The sequence below is a fragment of the Trichoderma citrinoviride genome (genome assembly GCF_003025115.1).
Source record: "Trichoderma citrinoviride strain TUCIM 6016 unplaced genomic scaffold BBK36scaffold_9, whole genome shotgun sequence".
Classification (NCBI taxonomy): Eukaryota; Fungi; Ascomycota; class Sordariomycetes; order Hypocreales; family Hypocreaceae; genus Trichoderma; species Trichoderma citrinoviride.
This window is the reverse complement of record NW_020194717.1, coordinates 249,967-273,474: the sequence shown is the minus strand read 5'-3', so window position 1 is coordinate 273,474 and position 23,508 is coordinate 249,967. Positions and strand designations below refer to the sequence as shown.

Here is a 23,508-nt window from a genome sequence, read left to right as displayed (position 1 = left end):
CCTCTCAATCATTTTACGCTCGTGGGTATTCGTACATGCTTTTCAAAACCAAATTTACAGCTTGAGGACGACAGTGTTGGCGGCGGCCTTTTCATCCTCAGTGTTGAACAGGTTAATGTTCCACTTAGGCTTATCTATCCAGACAGTCAGCTTCGTCTTCTCTCATCTTTCCTTATTTCCCAAAGGGGAAGAAAAAGGGCACTTACAGTTGATAGGAACGTTGAACCGGTAAGGCTTCTCGCCCAGCTTGTTCAGCGCAGCAATAGCCTCGTCGTCCAGCTCCACCTCCTGGAAATTCTCCGCAATGCGCGCCTTGGTGACGGACTTGGGAATGACGGTGTGGCCGCCGAGCTGGGACCAGGCGAGGATGACCTGGGCGGGGGTGACGGTCTTGCCCTGCTTCTTGGACAGATTGTCGGCGACGGCCTTGACCTCGTCGGTGCTGACGAGCAGGGGCAGGCCCTTTGTGTTGTTGCCAAAGGCGGAGTAGGCGGTGATGACGATGCCCTTCTTGGCGCAGTAGTCGATCAGGGGCTGGTCGGGGAGGCGGGGGTGGCGCTCGATCTGGTTGACGGCGGGGACGACGCCGGTGGCCTCGATGACGGCCTCGAGCTGTTGCGTGTGTTAGTCTTCTGTTGCTGTTATGTCACCGGGGAATCCACAAGAAAGACGTACGTGCTCAATGGTAAAGTTGGAGACGCCGACGGAGCGGACCTTGGACTTGGGCAGCTCGGTCAAGGCCTTCCAGGTCTGGACAATGGACACATCGTTGTTGAGCACCACCTCGGAGCCATCCTCGCTCTTGGGGAAGAGGTCGGCGCCGGGAGCAAAGGCGACGGGCCAGTGAATGAGGTAGAGCTAAGGAAAAGCGTCAGCCGAGTCTCGTCCTTTGTATTACTTCTTCTTTTCTTCAATTGGGGTGTATACGCACGTCAAGGTAGTCGAGGCCAAGCTCGGCCAGGGTGTCGTCAAGAGCGGGCTCGACGTCCTCGGGCCTGTGGGCGTTGTTCCACAGCTTGGAGGTGATGAAGATGTCCTCGCGCTTCAGGCCGGGGACCTCAGCAAGGGCCTTCTTGATGCCCTCGCCGACCTCCTTCTGGTTGCCGTAGACCTTGGCCAGGTCGAGGTGGCGGTAGCCGACCTTGAGGGCCTCGAAGACGCCGGCGCCAACCTCGCCGGGGGCGGCCTGCCAGGTGCCGTAGCCGAGCTGGGGGATCTTGTAGCCCGTGTTGAGGGTGACGGTCTTTCCGGAAGACATGTTTGCGGCGGTGATGCTGAAGAATCGGGGAGAGTAGTTGTAGTAGTTGGGAATCGAGTGTTGTTGAGCTGAGCGAATCGAGTGCGATATTCGAGAACAGCGAGGAGAGATGGAGAGCAGAGACGACCGGGCAAAGTGACGCAGGGCCGCCATTATTTATGTTACGCACGTTCTATCGAGCACACACACGCCTCATGACGAACGGACCCAGAACTACGGGCTGCTAACCGGGGGAGCTTGGATCATATCGTTCCCCCCCGTCCATGGCCTTCGGTGGGGAATGTCGGCGTTTACGCATCATTGGGGAGGGCCCGTTGGCCTCGAGGCTTGCAGCCGCGTCCTTTTTCGACACCCTTATTTTTTTTTTGTCCAGATCTCCATTATAAATCCGGGCGTCGACGGACTGACTCGTGGTGGGGGAGAGTTGATGAAGGGGTGTTGCCATCTGGATGGATGATGACGATTGTTGTTGTAGACAGACGGTGTTTAGAGCATGTATCCATACTTCACTTCTTCTCTTGTACTGTTTCTCTCCTGATACCTTGAACATTGTCGCCATTACGAGTATCATCACGACACAATTGATGCTCGAATTCAGTCGTGATGCCACAACATGCCGCTTTTGCCCCGCGGCCCAAAGAGGCAATTCTAGGCGCACGCAGATGTAGGTGATGAGGGGCACAAATTACGTACTTTTGCCCACCTGCTGTTGTATCGAGATACCAAGGTAGGATTATCTAGGCACCTAATACTAGATAGATGGAACAGGGGACCTGCTTCGGAGCAACAAGAGATGGCTTGGATGGCGCAAACGGATCAAGTTGCTGCAAGTTCAGATCCTCGTACGTGTATCTTGTCTAGAACCTTCGTGAATCTCAGTTCCCAGTCTCGAGTTTGTCCGCTCTCCACCCTATCGCCATGTACCCCGCACGTACCGGGTACGGCTCGACCCCAAAGATGCGCCTCATTCTGCCTCCATCTGCGCCCCTCAACCCCTTTCCGCCTCCGTCTCGAGCCACTCGTTTACCCCACGCAGAGGACACGGTTACAGCGAGGTACTTCCGGTCGAACTGCGGGACGGACAGAGTTGCCTCTTGAATTCTCCAAGGTGCGTCATCGGCTGATAGATTGTCCGCCTGGGACTGACTCTGCATATGATGTCCGAGATAGTAGTTGTATGTAGTCGTGAGAACCCTGATGATGCTGCAAACTACATGTATTATGTGATGCCGCTGATGATGTAATTCCAGTTCATGACGATTCAAACCCCCCTCCCATTCTTGACTCTGTCGGATCACGGCAAAAGGGTCCTTGACTAAAGCCGGACTCTATTTGTTTGGCGTCTGACCCCTTGTTGGCTGTGGCGGGCGGCACGACACACGAGCATATCGTACCCGCAAAGCTTGTGTCGTAGCTGTCCAACCTTAAACCCAATCCGACACTCTCACCAGGCACAAGAGCGTGCCAAAATCTGACAAAACACATGCCAAACAGCGAACTCTGACATCAATCCCGTCCTTCTAGAAGCATTCACTCTCTCCCGCCTCTGCCACACACACACTCTCTCTCTCTACCTCTCACTCTCACCGCATCACCAGGCAACATCCACAGAGACATGCCCTTTGTGTTGCTCTCACTCACACCTCATCACCGCAGCACCTGGCCAACCCCAAACCCGTGCTGTCTCTCCCGATAGAACACGTTTTCTTCCATCACTCCGACAGGAGAGAAAACGAGGAATTTGCCATCTCACAAGAGCTCGACAGCAAGCCACCGTCACCCTGCCTCGCCATGTTATAGCAAACCTTTTTCCTCCCCCGAGGCTGTTTGTCGGCTCTCCCATCACTTCAACTGCCGAAATATGACCATCGTCGCCCAACCGATTTTGTTCGCAGGCTGCTTTCACTGGTAATCGCGAGAGCAAACTGTTTCGAGCTGAAAATACGGTGAGGACAGCCGCTCGTTCATGTCAAACTCGGATGGGAAGACTCAACAGATTGATGCCTTGGAGCAAGATCATGGCTTCCCTTTCTGATAGCAAACTTTCGTAATGTGCCTTATAAAAGACAAGCCAGCGTGCGCCGTAATGAAGATATCCGTAGACATGCTGTAGTGTCATCAGACGAGCAGACGAGCAGACGAGCCCATCACCCCAACTACACTTGGGTCATCACACTCCTTCAAAGCCCTACCATGATGTTCCCCATCTTCAACATGCCCTGCCTCCACAACCATCACCAACCCCCTCATGTATTTCACTCCCGCGCCCCTCACGACGGCGAGATATCCTCCCCCGCAGCCACCGGCCTCGCCGTCGGCCTCATCCTCGTCGCCCTCGTCGTCGCCGTCCTCGTCTACTTCTGGTGCTGGCGCCAGCAAGAGCCCCGAAACCATCGTCGCGAGGCGCGCCACCGCCGCGACAACCAGCGTGACCAAGCTGCTGGTCAAAACGCGGCCGGCAATGGAGACAGAGCGGCGGCCGCGCCAGAGGTGCAACAGGCGGCGCAGAGACAGGGCGGTGCTGCGCAGGGCCAGCAGGAATGTCCCTTGCCGGCAGTGCCCCTGTCGCTTCATCACCATCAGCATGATGATAAGCATTTCCATGGAGACCATTTCCATGATCACCACCATGAGGGTGATCACATCTTGGACTGCCCTGACCCCAACAATGGTCGAACCGTGCAAAACAACTCTCACCGTCATCGTCATCCAGACCATCACCATCATCACCAACATCGGCACCATCATCATCGTCATCACCGCTTCAACCGCACCAACCATCTCATCATCCCCCAAGACCCTCTTGCTGAGATTGAGAGGCTCTTCAGGCCTCCGTCGCCCGGGCTCCCAGACATCACCCAAGCAGACCTGGAGGCCATCCTGAACGGTCTGGACGTTCCGCTGCCGAACGATGCCGCACAGAGGAACGCAAACGCACAAGAACAGGGCACAGCCCGTCGTGAGGATGAGTCACGAGAGAGGGGTAAGAAACGGCATCACCATCACCATCGCCACCGTCGTTGTCACCGTCGTCAGAAGCGGGTAGTCATTTATTAAGGGGGTGTTGGTATGGATGGGTAAGACGAATATGGGGGAGGCTGTTGCTTGAGGGGCCGGTACAAGGGAGGTATGGAATAACATGAGGGTTTGCTGTGATTCGAAAAAACAGAAACATGTAGCAAGTAAAACGATAGCATTCTGTCCGAGCCGCCCTTGTTATCCATCGGGAGTGTGCGCATGCGCCGTATATCGAACCAGACGGTATCCTCCCAGTGCGCTCATAAATCATAGACACATGAAGAATGGAGACGAAAAGAAAGAGAAAGCATATTATATGCAAATTGCAATCCCCACGCTGAAAGAAAAGGGAAAGATATCACAACGCCACAACATCATCAGCTGTCATGCCCCCTCTGCCGCCCCCTCGGTATGTTCCGCCTCCCGCGCCTTGGAGTGTCTCGACCCCTTACTGCTCGTTGACCGCCGCCTATGCCCATGCTTCCTCTTCGAGAAGCGGATCGAGTCTCCGTAGCAGCAGAGAAAGACGCAGACGCCAATGATGAATGCCGCGAGGGCGAAGCCCACGACGAGGCCGATGATGAGGTTTGTGTGTGCGGCCGAGCCCGAGCGCCGATGTATCAATGAATTGCGTCGTTGGGCGAGGGAAGCTGTGGATTGGAGTATGGCCGAGATGATGGATGTGTCTCCCTGGTTGCGGTTCGTATAAGTCTGCATGTATCCGGCTGGAGTTGGCACATGGCGCCGAAGCGCCTCAGGTTGAGCTGGATGTATGGGGATATACATGCGAGCTGTGTTCTGGCCAAGCAACGTCTTTATCAATAATTCCTTGGTAAATTTGTGAGGAGTATGGATAGCACAGGACACAGGCATTGCATATCTGGTGCTGCATCATGCATTATATAGTCCATCCGAAACCCCCTTCTCCTCTCCCTTCACAGCAACAGGAAAGCCACCCAATGGGCCAGGGTAACACAGTCCATGCACCGCCGACAAACTCGGTCAATCGCGCAAAGACGCATGCACATGCACCTCTTTTCGTCGTTTGTTCCTGCGGGCCAGACAACCCGAGCGAGTGGGAGGACACGAAGAGCGCGTATGGCATGTAAGTGCATGCATGCACTTCGGCGGGGATCCCCATGCGTGGTATTCCCCATAGGCAGAGACATTTTCTCATGGGTAAAGGGGAGAGCCAATCAGTCTGTTCTTGGGAGTCTGATAGGGGCGAGGGCATGGGATGGGATAGAGCGATGTGGTAATTCCATGGGGAGACGATGCAGTATGCAGGGAACAGGAGAGGAGATTTGTGTGTATGCGTGATTGGCGATGGGCGATTCCGCTATCGTGAGGGAATTGCCAGTTGGTCCACATAGGACCGACCCAGGAATAATGGATTGCAGCATGAGTTATTGAGCGATTCGAGGTGATGAATAAGACGAGTGTGTCAAGTCAAGGGTAGATGAAGCCTCTCCAGCGACGAGGCATCGACACTTCACATGGCCAACGCATTGCCTTGCATGGTGCCATGCCAGCACTCTCCCCCCAAATCAAGAGAAGACTACGAGTTTACAAGCATGCATAGAAGCAGGGTCCAAAAGATAAGACAAGCACCACGGCCCCCAATGCGGAAAGTCAAGTAATTAAACATCCCAAGTGAGCTATCCTCGCTCTATTCTCGCTGGCCACGACACTGCGGGGAAGGCCGCTCTACAGACGCAGGACAACGCATCGAACAGGCGTCAAGTGCGCCGCTGCTGATTCGACAAATTTCCAGCAGGGGGACGGAAGAAGAAGAAGAACACCACCCATCTTTGTACTTGATTGGAATGTCATCGGGTTCTCGCCTCTTCGGGGTCGGTGTCGGCGGGATTTGCATGTGGCACTGCATGCTGGTTCACGGAATACGCTGTGTCTATATTCGTTTGCTGGGGCTGGGCGTTGCCTTCTTTAATTACCATTTTATCATGAAGTCCAGACTGTGAAACGAAATCATCGGACACGATGCCTAGATCCTCGCTGGGTGCCTGGGTACTCCGTAGAATAGCATAAGACGAGCAAGATGGTCTCTTACATGCCCACGATCTCTTTTAGCACACGCTGCACAAGCGTGTAAGCGCCCTACTGGGAGACGCCTACATGTAGCATATGGCAGGACCTCGAGTGTAACGACGCCCGAAATCCCCGACAGTTGGCAGATAAGCTATGATCTACTTCTTCAAATTGATTTTATTGAAACTGAATCCTCCTCTCAAGCACCCGCAAACAGATGGACAGTATCCATGAGATGCACGCGTGTCAAGGCACGCTTGGCAGGACTTGGCTCTAATTCCCAGGTGAGCGGAACCTGGTCTGGAGTCTGGACCCAACCAGGGGCCGTTTCTCCACGCTTCAGCTGAGCCGGTGTAAGCCAAGAGCCCAAGCGAGGCATTGAAGCTTTGTTGACATTCATCAACCTGAACAACCCCAAAGAACACAACGACAACTCCATCTCAAGGAGACAACTTCACTTAGACTATGAATCTCGGTCCCTGTTGTGTCTCCTAAAAAGACCTCTTATCTCTCTTCAACAACTTAGCTCAACTAAACCAGCCACGCGCCAGCTCCTCTTCACAACCAGCTCTCCGTGTTTGAGCCCCCCCATCGGAACCCAAAAACCCTCGACGGCTGGCGTTTCACCATCCGCCCTCCCTGCCCGACTTCAAACCACCGCATCCTCGCTTCTCAAGGAAACAAACCGTTCCGTCTCTAGCTTCACTAAAATAATCAACAGCGAACAAGCCTTTTTCCTTGGCCGCATGCTCGGCATCAGACTTCAAGTATCAAATCCTTTCGCACGCAGCCGCCAACTGTTCTCACTGGTCCACAACCACCACCCGGCAACCCCCATGTCCTTCAGATCCCGAATCTCCTGGATCCTGGTTGTAAAACGGTAACCGCTGAGCCGCCCATCGTCGCCGACACTAAACATTAATCAATGGAGCTCATCGCCAAGAATAACCTACGCACCCCGGTCTGCGTTCTGTGAAACCCCCAGGGTCCTCGTCATCACTTTAGATTCAATCAATGCTTGGCTTTCCAGTCCTGTTTCTTCTCTTCAATACCCACCCGATGATTTGACTTCATTTTTTGTTTCCTTTCTCTTCTTTTTTTTCTCTTTTTCTCTTTTCCTTCTCTACTGTCGCGAAGCTTCACTTCAGTCATTCTTTTGTGTATCGTTTAATCCGAGAACTGGCTTCTCATTTCCTTTCGTCTTTGAACCCGCGAACCAGCCTCGACGGCTGCTTGTTATTTTGGCTTCAGTTCTTTGTGTTCTTCATTATCGCTCTCTAATCCCAACCCTGATGATATAAGACCTATACGCACATATACATATAGAAGACGCATCATGGCCATCTCATCCTTCCTCGTCCTCTCCCTCGCCCTGCTCGCCCAAGCCCGCCCAAAGCACGCCTTTGAACCGGAAGACCTCGGCCACAGAATCACCCTCCCCGTCATCCCGGGCTCGCCCTCACCAAACCAAGAAGCCGCCGCCGCCGCCGCCGCCGCCGACCTTTCGCAACGCAGTGCCCCCGAGCAGCAGCAGCAGGAGGACAAACCATTCCACATCCTGCCGTACCCCTACCCCAGCAAACGAGATGTCGAGCCGGAGGAGGAAGAAGACAAGCCGTTCCACATCCTGCCGTACCCGTACCCCAACAAGCGCGCCATTCTGGAAGACGACGAGGGCGCCGCCGGCGGAATGACGCTGCCGATCCCTCTCGGCGAGCACGACCTCCCCTTTCTCAAGGAAAAGCGCAAGCTCCCCGCCGACGACATCCCCTCAGGAACCTACACGCTGCCCATCATCCACGCCCGGCGCCCCAAACTGTCCAGCAGAGCCATCGAGATCCAAGTCGAGAACCGCTCCGACGTCTCCTACTACGCTCAGCGTACGTCCCCTCCCCCCTGAATCCTCACATCCAGTACCCCCCCCTTTTACTCACCGTGTAAATCAAGTCAACATCGGAACACCCCCCCAAACAGTCTACGCCCAAATCGACACCGGCTCCTTCGAACTCTGGGTAAACCCAAACTGCTCAAATGTCCAGTCCGCAGACCAGCGCTTCTGCCGCGCCATCGGCTTCTACGACCCGTCCTCCTCCTCCACCGCAGACGTGACCTCCCAGTCGGCCCGCCTGCGCTACGGCATCGGCAGCGCCGACGTCACCTACGTGCGCGACAGCATCGCCCTGCCCAACGCCGGCCCCGCCGAGTCCATGAGGGCCGTCCAGTTCGGCGTCGCGGACACCTCCGTCGACGAGTTCTCGGGCATCCTCGGCCTCGGCGCCGGCAACGGCTTCAACACCGACTACCCCAACTTCGTGGACGAGCTCGCCGCGCAGGGCATCACCAACACCAAGGCCTTCAGCCTCGCGCTCGGCAGCAAGGCCGAGGAGGAAGGCGTCCTCATCTTCGGCGGCGTCGACACCTCCAAGTTCCGCGGCGAGCTGGCCCACCTGCCCATCGTCCCCGCGGACGACTCCCCCGACGGCGTGGCCCGGTACTGGGTCAAGATGGACTCCATCTCCCTCACGCCGCCATCCTCATCATCATCAAGCAGCAGCAGCAGCACCGACGCCAAGCCCACTGCGTTCCCGCAGACCAGCATGACCGTCTTCCTCGACAGCGGCTCCACGCTGACCCTCCTGCCGCCGGCGCTGGTGCGCCAGATTGCGTCCGCGCTGGGCTCGACGCAGACCGACGACAACGGCTTCTTCGTCGTCGACTGCGCGCTCGCGGGCCAGGACGGCACCATTGATTTCGCGTTTGACGGCGTCACCATCAGGGTGCCGTACGCGGAGATGATCCGGCAGGTGTCGTCGCTGCCACCGCACTGTTACCTGGGGATGATGGGGAGCACGGAGTTTGCGCTGCTGGGGGATACCTTTTTGAGGTCTGCGTATGGTGAGTTGCCTTTTCTCCTTGTCTTTTCCTTGAACCCCCCCTTCTTACTCTCTCTTTACATGAATGTGTGTGTGTGTGTGTGTGTGTGTATGCGTACGAGTGTTTGACTGACTTGAGGCATAGCCGTCTTCGACCTCACCAGCAACATAGTCCACCTCGCCCCCTACGTCAACTGCGGCACAAGCATCAAGTCCATCACATCCACCTCGTCCCTATCCAACCTCGTCGGCACATGCGACAACGACTCCAGCAAAGCACCCTCATCACCATCCCCATCTCCCTCGCCCACCACGCAAAAGGCCATCTCCAAGCCGACTTCCAAGTCTCCCGTCTCCCCCCCTGCAGCCAGCACGCCCGCCTCCTCATCGCCAGCGACAACAGTCAACATCCCGTCTCCGACGTCAGCAGCCGGAACGCCAACGGCAGTGCCTTCCAAGGGTGCTGCGACGACAACCCCGGCGGCGGCGGCGGCGACGAGGAGTAGTAGTAGTGGTGGTGCGCAGAGCAGCGCTGCGACGACGACGGGGGCTGCGGCTTCGCAGAGCAGTGGCACGAGTGGCGCTGGACGGAAGGGCGTGCGTGGCTTTGCTTTGAGTGTGGTGTTTGCGGCGATGGGTTACTTGATGATTTGAGCGGACAAATTTCAGGTTTAGTTGGAAAAGATACCTGTTTGGCTTGGTTGGATGTAATAATTGGAGACTCGGGTGTTGTTGGTGCTATATAAAACATGTTGCGGTTCATCTATAGACGAGGATACCTCATGAAGAACATATCAATTCACTTTCATTCACCTCACCTCACTCTCTTCTTGACCCAATGCCGATATAAAAACTCGCATTACTTCCGCATACAGCTCCCTTCAACTCCATGTACCCTCACTCCACCTCCAGCACAAACATGGGCCCCTTCTCATCACTCCCCTTGGCAACAAGATCCTCCATCAAGATGCCCGCCACAGGTTCCTCCTCCAACGTCCCGTCCTCCTCCCTCCGCCGCAACACCACCAACGCCCACTCGCCCTCCTGGTTGCCCACAAACAGCTCGCTCCCGTCCCTGCTCAGGCTGAACATGCGCGGGTGCTTCCCCCTCGTCGACGTCTCCCCCACCAGCTCCAGCTTCAGTCCTCCCCCTTCCTTGTCGCCATCACCATCATCTTCATCAGCCGTAATGATCCGGAAATGGGCAATCGTCTCCGTCGGATCCGTCGTCAGCCGATTCGACGTGTAAAGATGCCTGCTATCCTTCGACAACACAATCTCCCCCGCCGCCGCAAAAGCCCCCCTCTTCGGCACTCCCTCCTCTCCATCCCCATCACTCATAACAAACGTAGAATAGCTCCCCGCAGGCGTAAACTCGATATCCCCCTCCCTGTACTTGAGCTCAAAAACTTCCACCCGATTACTCGTCTCGCACAGCAAAAAGTAATGCGTCGCCGCCTTTTCCACCTCCCCCTCCGCAGCACCAGGGTAAAACACGCCGTGCCTCGGCCCAGACCCAGACTCGACAGTCACCCTCCGCACGACAGGGACATGCGGCCTCAGCGCGTCCAGCACGAGCATGGAATCCGTCCCCAGGTCGTTCACCACGAAGAAGCGCCCCGTCGGATCAACCACGGCCTGGTGCGCATGCGGAACCCTCCCCGCGTCGACGACGGGATCTTTCGACGGCAGCGTCATCACGAGCTGCGGCTCGCGCGGGTCTTCCGTGTTCCAGATGTCGATGGCGCCTTCTGCGTAGGCGGACCCCAGGAGGAGGGTCCCTTGCTTGTTGAACTCGAGGTGGCAGACGCCTTTGCTGGCGTTGTCGCGCTGGGCGATCTGCGTGAGCTTGCTGGACTTGAGATTCAGTTCGAAGAGGTGCAGCGATGAGCCGCTTTCGTCGACTGCGTAGAGGAGGCTGCGGTCTGTGGGGTGAATGGCGATCCAGGAGGGATTGCCGGCGAAGGGGAGGTCCAGGTCGATCTTGATATGGGGGATGGTGGAGGCGGAGGAGGAGGAGTATGTGGCGAGGTAGATGTGCCCGGGGCGAGCTATGAGGAGACGGCGGGACATGGTAGCAGATTACTGCTATGTTATGTTATGTGATGTGTATGAGTGAGAATTGCATGAAAATAGAGTATGGCACTTCGAGGTGAGTGAGTGAATATAGGTAGGTGGATTTAGAGGTGTCCAAGTGAGGTTGTTGGATATAAATAACTACCGTAGGCGGGGAGAGATGACGAAAAGCCTGTGCGATGCATGAGGTCAGAGAGCCTCAAACAAGGCACTGCCGTCTCGGCGTCACACACCACCAGAGCGTTGACTTTTGTGAAAGAAACGCAAAGAAGAGCGAGTCAGAGGCATGGACATATATGAGATGCATTTGAGGAAAATTGTCTTGACGCACGATTGATTGATTAATCGTTCCGTGGGGGTCAACACGCGCGAAAAATCAACTACATGTTGTGTACCCAGACAACGAGCAGACTGACTTGATATCAAGACTAGAGAAACACAAGATATTCCACACAAGAGCATCTCATGCGGTACATCTGCTGCCTTCAACGAAGTATACATCCACCACGTCCAATCTGATGCAACGACCCGCTGTGCATCAAGGTATCACAATACTCAACGCCACTTGGGTCATTGTCACTTCCATCACGCCGTCAGAATCTTACCATCCGACACAATCCATTTGCACAACAATAGGTAATGGCATGTCACTCAGCAGTCCGTGGAGATGTATAAAGCAAGTCGAGAGAATGTAATCAGTCAATCTGCCCATAAATACAACCACTGCATCTCCTAGATACATCCAAGATTAAGTCCTCCCCAAATCGTTATTATCATCGCACATCTGTCCAATTACAACGAGACAATCCTCGACTGCGTGTATGCATAAAGACATTCCATATAACCAAAATCGGCTCAACATGGGGGAGAATATTATAAAGCCAGCAAAATACAAACAAAAGATATCCAGAACCCGACTCCTCACCACTTACACCAGACACAGCGCGGCACCGGCCAGGCCCATTGCCAGAGCGCTGACACCCGCCTTGGAGCCGGCATTCTTGTCGCCGCTCTTGCTGCCGCTGGTGTCGCTGTCGCTGCTGCAGTCCTGGTTGAAGCTGGTCGTGGAGCAGCCAGAGGTGTCCGCAGGGGTGGAACTGCCGCCGTCGCTTCCGTCAGAGCTGCTACCGCCGCTGCTGCCACCGTCGCTGGATCCAGAGCTTCCTCCCTTGTCGCTTGAGCCGCCGCCGGGCACTTGGCCAGGGGCGCTGCCACCACCGGGAATCTGGGCCTGCGTGTTCTTGGGCTTGTCGGACGACTTGGTGGCGGTTCCCGAGGCCGAGGCCGACGACGACGTATCGGGCTTGCCGGCGTCCATGTCGGTGCCGGTGCCCTCGAGCGAGGCCAGGTTGGTGCGCTTGTCGCCGACGACGACGGTGTCGTTGGTGCCGCGGATGTTGTCGTAGGTGTAGCTGGTGCCGTCGCTGGAGCCGATGCCCTTGGTGGCATTGTAGCAGTCGACGGTGACGGACTCGAAGGTGGCGTAGAAGTAGCCCGATTTTTGAATGTCCGGGGCGTTCCAGTCAATCAGGCCGCCGGCCCAGTCGATGGTTCCCTGGGCGTTGCTGGCGAGGCCACCGGGCCAGATGGAGATTTGGACACGGGCCGGGGTCTGGGGGAAGGACCACTGGTTGGAGGTGGCGTTCCAGTGGTCCTTGCGGTAGACGGTGCGGCCGACCTTGCCGTCGACGAGCCACTGGATCATGTCGGGGGTCCAGTTGATTTCGTAGACGTGGTAGTTGTCGAAGGTGTCGGAGAGGGTGATGTTGCCCGAGTTGTTGTCTGCCGAGGTTAGCAGTTGGAACACAAATATTGTGGTAGCAGCTGATATCACATACAGTCCGGAATGCCCTGGAAATACCAGTTGGTCTGCGCGGTGCCCAGGTCAACGCCGACAAACTCATAGTCAATCTCGTCCTTGACGTCCGACAGCAGGATGAAGGCAGTGACGACGCCCCGGCCGCGGCTCGTCTTGAACTTGGCCTTGACGTTGCCGTACCACATGTACTCGGTGGTGGCCAGGACGGTGCCGACGCTGTTCTTGGGCATGGTCAGCAGCACGTTGCCGTCGTAGTAGGCGGGCTCGCCCTGGGACATCCACTCGGCCGTGGACGGGTCGCCGAGGTAGTCGCCAATGTCTTTGATGGTGCTGAGCTTGGAGTCGAACGTCATCGTCTTGGACTTGCACACGGGCTCGGGCGTGCACGAGTCGAGCGAGAAGGACATTCGGGGGTCGCAGCCGCCGAGGCAGTACGCGCCGACGCCGCATTCACCATATTCTGGCCCATCATCAGTCAGGTTTGGAACGACGAGGCAAGAGAGAGAGAAGCATAATCACGTACGGGAGCAGCAGGGCGACTCTTTGGGGCACTTCTTGGTCAGCGAGCACGACGCAGCCGCAAAGGCCGACCCGGCGCCCAGAAGCGCAGCAACCACAGCGGACTGCCGCATGATTTCCTTCTGCGTCTGTCGTTTCCCAAAGGGCTTGAAGCCACAGAAACCAAGTGGCGGATTAACTTAGACAGGGGGGTCGTTTTCGTCGAGCGAATGGCCAAGGCAGATGCCGGGCTCAGGCGTCGTGTCGTGTAACGGATGGCTGTTTTTTTCCTTCGAACAATTTCTCGAGCGATTGGAAGTCGTCGGACGCGCTGGGGAAGTTCGAACCGAGTGTCGCGCAAAACGAACAATCCGACGATGACTGCTGCAAAAGACGAGGGACGGACACGAATTCGAGCCGCTGGGCGTGCGCTGAAACGAGTGACGCACTGCTCGGGGCGGCGAACAAGAGAAACGAGAGACGTTGTTTGTTGTCGTGCGTGGGCGAGAGGAATGGAACGGGCCTGAAGCCGGGACCAGGCGAGATATTTAGCAGCCCTGGAGGAGTCCGACTGACTGACCAGGCCGGGCTCCAGTCGTATCCATGGCCAGCACTAGCTGCGCTGGGGCCAGGGCATCCGACAAGGCCTGAACAGGCAGGTCAGCCGCTGTAACTGCGATCGAGATGACTGACGGGAACCTCCAGTTGTTCAATGTCGGGTGCTCAGTATTCTTTCTACAGAGGAGACTATCAACTATACATTTATACAATATTCTGTCCATGATGCTCTTTGAATGTATTGAATCATTTATACAAAGGTCTCCAATCGATCACAGCATCACCAGCCTCACCATCACCTCCCAAGCTGCCGCCCTCCTCAGCTCTCATCCACCCCCATACGCCACTCACGCCACAGCAATCAGGGGAAGCACCCAAACCAGCACATGGCCGAAAAGCCAATTCCCGCCTCTTCTTCTTCTCTTCTTCTACTACTAACAGCAACACAAGCAACCCAACTCATCGCCATCACTCACTTCCCATCCAAATCAAAATGGTCTGTCAGTAACTCCCGCATCATCTCCCTCCAACAATCCCCCCCGATCCCGAATCCACTCCCTTCTTTCATCGGGCTTCTTCACATTGTCCTTCATCTTCCACCGAAATCCAGGCATTAAACATTTATTATGGGCCCCCGGACACGAGGTGCGGGTGGATCCTCCTCCTCCTCCTCCTCCTTCTCCCCCTTCAAGCTAAAAATTCTGTTCTAAAAATTCATGGAAGCCCGGGTAAAAAATCCGAAGTTGGCAGACATCAGCCAGATCAGACCGAAAAAATAGATAGGCGTCTTATCCCCCTAAACATACAGTGCGGTGCATGAACAGCGAAATCCCCAACGGACCATCGGTCGGATACGAGGTCGGGCTTGGCCTTGTCTGGCCTAGACGGAAGAGTCGAGTGCTCGTTTCTTCTTCTTTATACCTTAGGGACCGGTCAAAAGTTAGAAGTTGTAAAGGTACGGAGTACTTCATAGAAGGACTCAAGAAGCTGGTCAATACAGGAATAGACCATGGACCCAATGATCGAAATGAAGCACCAGACACCCAAAGTAGACATTTCCCTTTCGCATCTCCCGCAACCCCCCGGAAAAGCGGCACCCGTCAAAAAGCGCCATCACGATGCAGTGCATCCCCAAGGCCCAATCTGGACGTTACAGCACATGATCAGAAAGCCAGCCGTCGACTATTATTAGCTACTCGCACATCCCATCTGCCGTACAATGGACGAAAGTACATTACAGACACACTCAAGATAGTACTATACATCAGCACCTTGATTACTTCGTGGTTCATACTACTAATGCCCATCTGGTCCCGTATCATCGCACCCCATGCAAGCCATGCCCCCCGATCATCGCGATCGACAAGGCACGGCCAGCTTCGCTTCGAGTATTATAGGGGGGCGGCATCTCGTATCCCGCATCTTCGCTTGCCCGCGTTTTCGCTCAAACCGCTCCTGGGTCCGATCACCATGCTCATGCGGAGAAGAACTTGTGAATACCGTATAAGAAATAAAAGTAAAACAAAAGTACAGATGCATTATGTTCTCGGATTAAGCCAGTACATGCAAGATAACACAAAAAATCACCAGTAAGCCATACCCCATCACATACCACACATCAGCTTCATTCGCCTCACTTCGTCTTCCGCCTCGCCTTAAACGTCTTCAACGGGTCCCCCTTACGCACCCCGGCCTTGGCGCTCCTCTTGCCCCCCTTCCGCTTCGTCCCCGACCGCCGGTCAAACTTCTTCATCGGCACGAACCCAACGTCGCTCGCCGTCAAGGCCTGCCGCCCATCCTTGGGCAGCAGGTAGTCTGGCACGTGCTTCAAATGCGCCTGCTGCCGGGCCGTCCTCAGCTCGCCGTCGTGCCGAAGGTGGTTCATCTCCGACGGATTCTCTTCAAAGTATCTGTCAGGCAGTCAGCATCTTATCCATCCACGACGAATTCGCGTATTATCCCATCACAACTCACCTCTTGAGCTTCTCGCTCTTCAGCAGCTCCTGACGCAGCTCCCTCGTCCGCGCCTCTCGGATCGCCACCTTGGTCACCGCACGCAGCGCGTCGTTCATGCGGTATCGGAAAGCCTCCACCTGCTCCTTGTTGAAGTTGTACGGCTTCAGCTCCTTGCCCTTCTTGGCCTGCTGCTTTGTGATTCTCGCCAGGATCTTCTCGTCGTTCTCCGCGCTCGGAGTGGACGTGGGGATGTGCTTGCGGTAGAGGTCCTTGGGGACAACAAACGACAGAGCCATGCCCGCTCGTCCGGCTCGCGCCGTGCGGCCTATCCTGTGTGTGTAGGAGGACGCGGATGTGGGAAGGTCAAAGTTGATGACGGCCGCAACGTTTTTGAAGTCGATGCCTAGAATGTAGTTAGCAGAGATGCTCCAGAAGTGATGTGTATCCAAAAGTCAGTCCCATACCTCGAGAAACGCCATACTCTACGTCGCCCTTGGCAGACTTCCGCTTCTTCTTCGGCCGAACGCCCTCTTTTACCTCGCCGTCGTCCATTTCTTCGTCCTCCTGCTCCTCCTCGGCCTTCTCCTCGTTCCCGAGAACCTCCTTCTCGTCAGAGGCAATGATGATGTCGTAGGCGTTGCGGTTGAACTCCTCGACCACGTGAATCCGCGAGTTGACGGGCAGCTCCGAGTTCAAGATGCAGCTTCGGATGCCAAACTGCTCAAAGTAGAGCTTCAGGCGGTAGCAGCGGTCGATGTCGGCGACGAAGATGATGCACTTGCCCTTGACCAGCTGCAGTTTGAAGATGACGTAGATGAGGAGGAACTTTTCATCCTCACCGCACCTAGAAACGACGTTAGTGAACCTCGTATATATCAACAGACGCTTTGCGTAGAGGAAGAGAAACCCACTTGGTCACCAGCTGCGTCACGCCCTCGCCCTCAGCATCCGGCTCCTCCAGATCCAGTAGCGTAGGCTGCTGATCACGGTAGAAAATCTTCTTCAGAGAGTCCACCTCCGTCGTCAAGGTAGCGCTCATCATAATAGTCTGAATGCCCTTGGGGAGGGAAAACGACAAGCTCTCGAGGTCCTCGCTGTATCCGTACGACAGAAGCAAATCCGCCTCGTCCAGGACCAGGTACGCCAGCTTGTCCAGAGACAGTGCGCCCGAGTTGCCATTGACATTGTGCCACGCCCGCGCAGGCGTCGAGATGACAATGTCCGGGCACGTCGACAGCAGAGAGCGCTGCACCGCGTCGGTGAGCTTGTCCGTCAGCTTCACGGCGCGGACATCCTTTGCGCAAAAGGCGGAGAAGAGCTCAATCGACTTGAAGACCTGGTCAGCAAGCTCGCGCGTCGGAACCAATATCAGAGCCGTGGTGGCAGCGGTAGGATCGACCTAGACGAACACTCCAATTAGCCCTCCCCAATTCTTCACAATCCCAACAACCAATCATCCCTCCAATAGGGTGGATGCGAGTGGAAACGTACACTCTTCTTCTTCAGAATCCCAGCCAGCACAGGCAGCACATACGCCGCCGTCTTGCCCGACCCCGTCTTCGCCTTGCACAGCACGTCCTTGCCATCCAGCGCCAGCGGAATCGCCCTGCGCTGCACCAGCGTTGGCTTCAGAAACTTCTGCTGCGCCACGGCCTGCACCAGCCTGGCATCGAGCCCCAGGTCCGCAAAGGTCGTCTCTTCGTCGGATGGCGCCGTTGTCGTCGTCGCTGTCGTTTCTGTGGTCGTTACTGCTTCGGCGTCGGCCATCTGCTGGTCTGCTCCGGGCTCGGCCGAGGTTGGCACGTCATTCTGATTGAGCTTGCGCTTCATGATTGCTTTGAACAAAGGATCCCTCTTTAGATTGTCAATTGCGTTATCTCAACAAATGCAGGATCTTCTGTCGCAGCAAAGAGAGGCAGCACTGAGGAGACTGCTGTGTTTGACGGCGCCGCTTTATCGCGCCTTATCGTCCCTCAAATGAAAAGAAAAAAATTCCCCCATCTTATCTTATCGCCCCAAGCTCCAACCACCGTTAGCACCAACTCTCATTGTATCTTTGTAGCTTGTACCAAAGTACCGTGCCGTCGTGTGGGGCTTGAACGAAACCCACGGGAACAGCTCGCATAGACTGAATTCTTTGCATTTGCTCCAGCTTGTCTGTCTGTCAATTGCTCCCCCGTTTTAGCGCTTATCCAGGTACCTCTGCGCTTTTCGCTCTCGAGTTCCGATGTCCTTTCGCACGATGCCGTTTGATGTACTTGTACATTCGAAACTCCACAGATGCCCCTTTCGTACACGATACATGTCTCTTCCCTCCGCAGCCACCTATCGTCAGCTCTCCTGAATGTCCAAGGTATCCATACACGCCCACTCAAGGTACTGCTACCTCAGTATGTACGACTTGATGCCCCCCTCGCTGTCTCTCCCTTTCCCTCTTTTAAACCTCGTAGGGCTGAAGTGGCATGGGGCCGCTGTTGATGTCTCTTCGGTCCAAAACTTCTACAAAAGCAAGTCAGTCCTGTTCTGCTAGTGCTCCTTCTTCCATTACCCAGTACCTACCTTACCCTTCCCCCTTTTCTCCATGTAGCTTTGTTTCGTAGCCCTTTCCCGCCCCCCTTCGTGGCACATCCCAGGTTGCAACAACTCAGTCAATGTCCCGCCTCTGAGCAGAAACAGCCAAGGCAATTAACGCGGAGGTGTAACCTTGATAACACACCAGTCCATCTTGATAACCAGGTATACCAGGACCCGTAGCTGGATACGTGTCAGTTCATGTTCACATTGCACAAGTATCCGTTCCTACACCGGCTCCTGCAGTCCCTCCCCTTGTATCCTCCACTAGTTGCCAAGCAATAGGACTGGTACCTGGAGTCCTTGGTAGCGCTACCTGCCAATTTCAAGGTATCTCGACCTGATGTTGTCGCGATACATCAACTACAAAGGCCGACAATCTGGGGTCATCTGCCCGCGTGGCGCCGCACTACCCGGTACCAAGCGCCAGAGTACCGGGACCGCACCTGCAAAATGCATGCCGGCCTGGCTACAACTTACAACCACCGCCGGCTTCTCCAATTGTACCTCTTTCAATCTATCCAGGTACACGCCAGCAACTTGTACTCCCTATCGCGAAACAGGGAAAGGCGAGGCCACTAAAGCCTCTACTTTCATCAGACGTACTCTTTTAGTTTCCTGTGCTCTCTGCACGAGGACCCCAACCACATCACAGCTCCATCTCAGAAACCAGCTAAGAAACTCCGTCGATCTCATCAAGCATACTATTATCACTCGCTGAAAGGCATCATTCGAATATCGAAGCGGAGCTCTTATTAAAATACGTAAAAGAAAAAAAAATGAGAAAGGAGACGAAGGAGATCAAGGGGGGAACATGTGTTATTCGGGTATAGCTATCCCTCTTATCAGCAACAATCTGCTTCTCCAGCCATCCAGGCCAGCGACATCCGAAATCCTCCCAACTTCAATCGCCACGCCTCCAGCACGAACTGAGCCTGAGTAACCCCATGCAATGTCGACTCCCTGCCTTCCCAAGCAGTCCCCATGAAACACCCCGTCCCGGTCAAACTCGATCCCCCCTCTCTCGCCCCAAGGTAGGTATCGTCCAATTGGGAGAGAGTAGGGGGAAAGAAGTGAGAGAAGATGAAGAAATGGAAGTGAAACAAGAGAAAAAATTATTAGTCGACCGATGGCAGGCCACGGTCGGCATCCTCAATAAAGAGGACAACAAGCCGTAACCAACGCCGGCAAAGACCGTCCAGTGATTCATTTTCCCCGCCCAGCAAACGCAGAAGCACATACACACATCTCTCTAAGTCAGGCGAAAGAAAAAGAAGAGAAGAACGTGAAACTCAGGGAGGCGGGAGGGAAGGGGCCAAGAGACAATATAACGTAAGAATGGCAGAACTCATGTTTTGCCAGATAACGAAGTAGCGGAAACCCGGCCGTACTCCTTACCGTTCCTTGCTTTTCTTCAGACATCCGCATCTGGAGCCATTAACTGGAAGCCCTTGCGACGACGACAAATAAAAAAGAAGACCGGAGTGAAAAAGAAAATGAGTAAAAATCAACGAAAACTGGTTCCATCCTCTTCCATAGCAGCGATTTCAACGACATGCGGGTGAGTAGACTACAGTCGTCGGGCGGCCCGAACGGAAGCTTCGATCGGGCTGGGGCGCTGGCGAGCATTCACGCCGAGTTCATCTCCCCTTGGGATTGCCAAAGAGATCTGCACGAGAGTTAGCGGGACCTCGATCGTAGCGGTTAACCCCTACCGGCCAAAGACTGTACTAAGCATACCTGGAAAATGCTCCTTTGCGTACTGTTCACAAGCCTGCGAAGAGTTAGCACGTGCCGACATGGACAAGGGCGAAGTGATGATGAACATGACATACCTTGGCTGGCTTTCCCACCTTCTGTCCGATTACCTTCCACTTGTTGTTCTCATATTCTTTGATCGCATTCAATAGTGCCTGACTCTGAACAGACTGATCAATCAATGACGCATCGACCTTGGTAGTAGAGAGCCTACTTACTTCATCTTCGGCGAACTCAGCATAGTGCATGTCCTTGTACCAATGCTTCTTGACGGAACCTTCCGTTCTAGTGGGGAAAGTCTATGCGGATGGTCGATTAGTATGCTTCAGCCGAGATTGAGTGAGAAGGGAGGTGTATGTGGACGGCAGCAAGGAGGGTAGGAAACGCCATCTGCAGAGCACATACCTTGGCAATCTCGGCCCAACTGTTTCCGGCGTCTCGCATCTGCTTGAGACGAAGTTCCTCCTGGGGTGTCCATGGCGTGTTCGTCCGGCTCTTCTTGGTGGGAGGCCCCGACGAGGCGGCGTTGGAGGTTCCGTCTTCGGTCGCGGCAGGCTGGGCTTGGGCAGCAGGAGCAGCCTGGGGAGCGGGCGGCGTGGGCGCAGGAGGTTGGCCCTGGGCCGGGGCCACGGGAGGTGGAGCGGCGGCCGTGGCGGGTGAAGGCGCCGCGTTCTGGGCCGGGCGCTTCCGTGAGCGGGCGCTGGGCGGCTGGGCGGCGGGCTGGGTCGGCGTCTGCTGCTGCGAAGGAGGGCCGTTTGGCGGCTGCTGCGACACGTTCATGGGCGGCTGGACGGGCGCTGGGTGGTGTTGCTGCTGGGCAGCCATGTTAGGCTGAGCACCGTAGGGGAAATCCATACGAGCTTCGTTGCGGCGAGCCATGTCGGCCGGGTAAGGATGGTTACTGTTCGAGGCACCCCGGTTAGCAGACTCGCTGGCGGGGGAGGGGAATCATCATGGCATGGCATGGAACTATGCATGGTATAGGAAAAGGCGTCCTCGAGATGGGACCGGGGGTGGGAAGCGGGGAGAGGGAGCGAGGCTCATGGTTTCGCCAGGCACCGCGCGCGATGTTATAGAAGGTATCGACAGGAGGCAGACGGTGATACAGCGTTCGTTTGTCTACCAGCCGGTGATGCCACGACGGGGTAGAGGTGTAAACATAGGAAACGGGGAGGAGAGTCGAGAGGAATACATGGAATACATGACCGGCGCTCGACGGAGGCACAATGTGACCGACAGGAGAGGCCCCTTGGTGTAGATGGCGGAGGACGATGTACTGGGAACAAGGAGATCGAGTACTTACTGCATGTCGTTGGACGGGTGGGGGGAGTTGGAGTAGACGTAGTCCGGCACGGGGCCGACTTGCCACTGCTGCATGATCTGAGGATAGCGCACGCGAATGTTAGTAACAAGCTCGTCTTCGTTTTTTTGTTTCTTCCGTCGTTATAAAACGCAAGTTGGCGAAATCAGAGCAGGCTTTCAATATGTAGCAGAGAGGAGAGGCCCGCGCGGTTTTCTCTTCTTGGGCTCTATCAAGTCTGTTGCACGCGGCGCGTCGAAGAGCCGACAAGGCTATTGCCCTGCGGGACAAAAACGGAAGGGGAAAAAATACAATAAAATAAAATAAAAAAACAAGAAAATGGAACGGGGGGCGTAGAAAGAGAGGGGTTGTTTGCTCAAAGAGAGCTTACGCGCAGGGCACGCGTAAAGGGCAAGCTCGCAGCAATGCTGCCGCTGATCGCTGCAACGGAACGACGCGCCGCAGGCCAAGAAGCTTGAACACGGCGCAGCAGCTTCAACGCTGGGAACACACGAGCATCTCGGACGAGGTCGTCGATGACTTGGCTGCCACGGATTGAAGTTGCGAGGGCACAAGGTGAGGATGCCGGCGAGAGGGAGCAAGGGGGGGGCAGGAAGGGGAATGTCCTTACGGGCGAGGCAATGTAGGTCAATGTTGCCTAAAGCGCATCCGACTGGAACAGGTCTGGCTCGGCTTTTTTTTCCTTGGTCAACCAGAGGAGCAAAAGCTGGGGGCCGAAAGGGTCAGGTAGCACAATTCGGCAAAGTAGTGCAAGACCACTTGGATCAACAAGTACTTGTAACCGCAGTGCCACCGAAAAGGGCCGTGTGTGCCTCTTGGGGGTGTGGTTGACGAGCCTCGTAACCAGAGGAGGCGACGGGAGAAGGTGACGGAGGGACAATTGAGGATAATTATGACAAGGCAAACCGGAAATAAGAAAAAGAAAAAGAAAAGAGAGAAAAAAAGGAGACAAATGACGACAAATCCGCGAATTGACGCGCGCCGGTTGGTGACGGATGGGATGTGTAAAACCAGTGGTAAGGAAAAAAAAAAAGTTCAAGTGCTTTTGTCTGGTGGCAGTTGGGTGGTGGGGAGAGGGAAAAGCGTTGGCTAGGGGAGGGAACAGATCCGAAGCCGAGGCGACGGTGGGCTTGGGTTACTATTGTGACCGGCCTGGACAGGTGGACGGCGAATTGACAAGGCCAAGAGGGATTAATTGGGCTGGGGGATAACGGTCGAGTCGAGTCGCAGTTGGGTGAAGCAGCCGGATTGTGTGGCAGAGGGAGGCTCAGCTTGCTTGGCCGGCGTGGCTGGCTGACTGCCTGCCTGACTCAACGGACGGGAGGGAAGATCAAGCAAATCAAAGCGAGCAGAGCAGCAACGCAACAGAGAAATGAGGAAAAAAACAGCACGTACGAATGGTGGTTGGCGCGGCGCCGGGAGCGGCAGGGCGACTGATGCAGTGGTACTGGGCGGTACTCCGGAGAGCCTGCTTCGACGACGCGGATCGGCCAGGGTGAGCGGCTGCGAGTGGTCGCGGATCAAGGACTGAGTGTTTTCTGAGGCGAGGGATGGAGGCGAGCAGAGAGCGTGTCTGCAGCACGAGTACTCGCGGCGGGAGCTGGAGCTGTGAGGTAGCTGGAGCTCTCCGGATGGTCAAGTAGCGTGCCGATGCAGCTGTGCCTCTCGTGCAGTGCAGTGTGTACTCGTACGGAGCAGAGTCACAGTCGCAGTAGCTTTGCAGCCGGTTCTGCTGGGGGCCAAGGCGCGAGGA

General features: G+C 55.5%; 9 protein-coding genes across 9 annotated transcripts; 3 read left to right on the top strand and 6 right to left on the bottom strand.

Moving 5' to 3' along the window:
• Positions 1-54: 54 nt before the first annotated feature.
• BBK36DRAFT_1122499 (NADP-dependent glycerol dehydrogenase) lies at positions 55-1,258 on the bottom strand (the record flags this gene model as incomplete). Its single annotated transcript, XM_024890954.1, has 4 exons — positions 55-134; positions 207-612; positions 676-858; positions 932-1,258. 4 exons carry the CDS (start codon positions 1,256-1,258, stop codon positions 55-57), a joined length of 996 nt encoding a protein of 331 aa, XP_024748380.1.
• Positions 1,259-3,451: 2,193 nt separating this feature from the next.
• BBK36DRAFT_1160283 (hypothetical protein) lies at positions 3,452-4,315 on the top strand (the record flags this gene model as incomplete). Its single annotated transcript, XM_024894278.1, has 1 exon — positions 3,452-4,315. One exon carries the CDS (start codon positions 3,452-3,454, stop codon positions 4,313-4,315), a length of 864 nt encoding a protein of 287 aa, XP_024748379.1.
• Positions 4,316-4,660: 345 nt separating this feature from the next.
• Positions 4,661-5,075, bottom strand: BBK36DRAFT_1204065 (hypothetical protein; the record flags this gene model as incomplete). The annotated part of the gene is made up of 1 exon (XM_024897295.1): positions 4,661-5,075. The coding sequence occupies exon 1, from the start codon at positions 5,060-5,062 to the stop codon at positions 4,661-4,663; it is 402 nt and encodes a 133-aa protein (XP_024748378.1). The 5' UTR covers positions 5,063-5,075.
• A 2,586-nt stretch (positions 5,076-7,661) lies between these two features.
• Positions 7,662-7,963, top strand: BBK36DRAFT_5515 (hypothetical protein; the record flags this gene model as incomplete). The annotated part of the gene is made up of 1 exon (XM_024898245.1): positions 7,662-7,963. A coding segment is annotated over one exon (302 nt), but the record flags the coding sequence as incomplete, so codon positions are not given.
• A 52-nt stretch (positions 7,964-8,015) lies between these two features.
• Positions 8,016-9,852, top strand: BBK36DRAFT_1133415 (acid protease; the record flags this gene model as incomplete). Its single annotated transcript, XM_024892089.1, has 3 exons — positions 8,016-8,205; positions 8,273-9,220; positions 9,344-9,852. The coding sequence occupies 3 exons, from the start codon at positions 8,016-8,018 to the stop codon at positions 9,850-9,852; spliced, it is 1,647 nt and encodes a 548-aa protein (XP_024748376.1).
• Positions 9,853-10,095: 243 nt separating this feature from the next.
• On the bottom strand, positions 10,096-11,271 carry BBK36DRAFT_1121961 (putative isomerase YbhE; the record flags this gene model as incomplete). The annotated part of the gene is made up of 1 exon (XM_024890888.1): positions 10,096-11,271. One exon carries the CDS (start codon positions 11,269-11,271, stop codon positions 10,096-10,098), a length of 1,176 nt encoding a protein of 391 aa, XP_024748375.1.
• Positions 11,272-11,960: 689 nt separating this feature from the next.
• BBK36DRAFT_1135659 (glycoside hydrolase family 16 protein) lies at positions 11,961-13,929 on the bottom strand. The gene is made up of 3 exons (XM_024892718.1): positions 13,617-13,929; positions 13,113-13,553; positions 11,961-13,056 (listed from the first exon to the last, which is right to left on the bottom strand). The coding sequence occupies exons 1-3, from the start codon at positions 13,723-13,725 to the stop codon at positions 12,203-12,205; spliced, it is 1,404 nt and encodes a 467-aa protein (XP_024748374.1). The 5' UTR covers positions 13,726-13,929; the 3' UTR covers positions 11,961-12,202.
• Positions 13,930-15,493: 1,564 nt separating this feature from the next.
• BBK36DRAFT_1135658 (DEAD-domain-containing protein) lies at positions 15,494-17,935 on the bottom strand (the record flags this gene model as incomplete). The annotated part of the gene is made up of 7 exons (XM_024892717.1): positions 15,494-15,637; positions 15,672-15,690; positions 15,781-16,059; positions 16,124-16,508; positions 16,570-16,949; positions 17,017-17,504; positions 17,597-17,935. 5 exons carry the CDS (start codon positions 17,933-17,935, stop codon positions 15,783-15,785), a joined length of 1,869 nt encoding a protein of 622 aa, XP_024748373.1. The 3' UTR covers positions 15,494-15,637; positions 15,672-15,690; positions 15,781-15,782.
• Positions 17,936-20,387: 2,452 nt separating this feature from the next.
• Positions 20,388-21,214, bottom strand: BBK36DRAFT_55645 (hypothetical protein; the record flags this gene model as incomplete). The annotated part of the gene is made up of 4 exons (XM_024898260.1): positions 20,388-20,450; positions 20,512-20,595; positions 20,653-20,733; positions 20,840-21,214. 4 exons carry the CDS (start codon positions 21,212-21,214, stop codon positions 20,388-20,390), a joined length of 603 nt encoding a protein of 200 aa, XP_024748372.1.
• Positions 21,215-23,508: the final 2,294 nt, after the last annotated feature.

What these genes read in the sequence shown, in the direction of transcription:
- BBK36DRAFT_1135659 (XM_024892718.1), bottom strand. Translation starts at nt 13,725, where the DNA reads ATGCGGCAGTCCGCTGTGGTTGCTGCGCTTCTGGGCGCCGGGTCGGCC. An exon ending in AGAGTCGCCCTGCTGCTCCC is followed by an intron (nt 13,554 to 13,616) that starts GTACGTGATTAT and finishes ATGATGGGCCAG; the next exon opens with AATATGGTGAATGCGGCGTC. An exon ending in TTTCCAGGGCATTCCGGACT is followed by an intron (nt 13,057 to 13,112) that starts GTATGTGATATC and finishes TAACCTCGGCAG; the next exon opens with ACAACAACTCGGGCAACATC.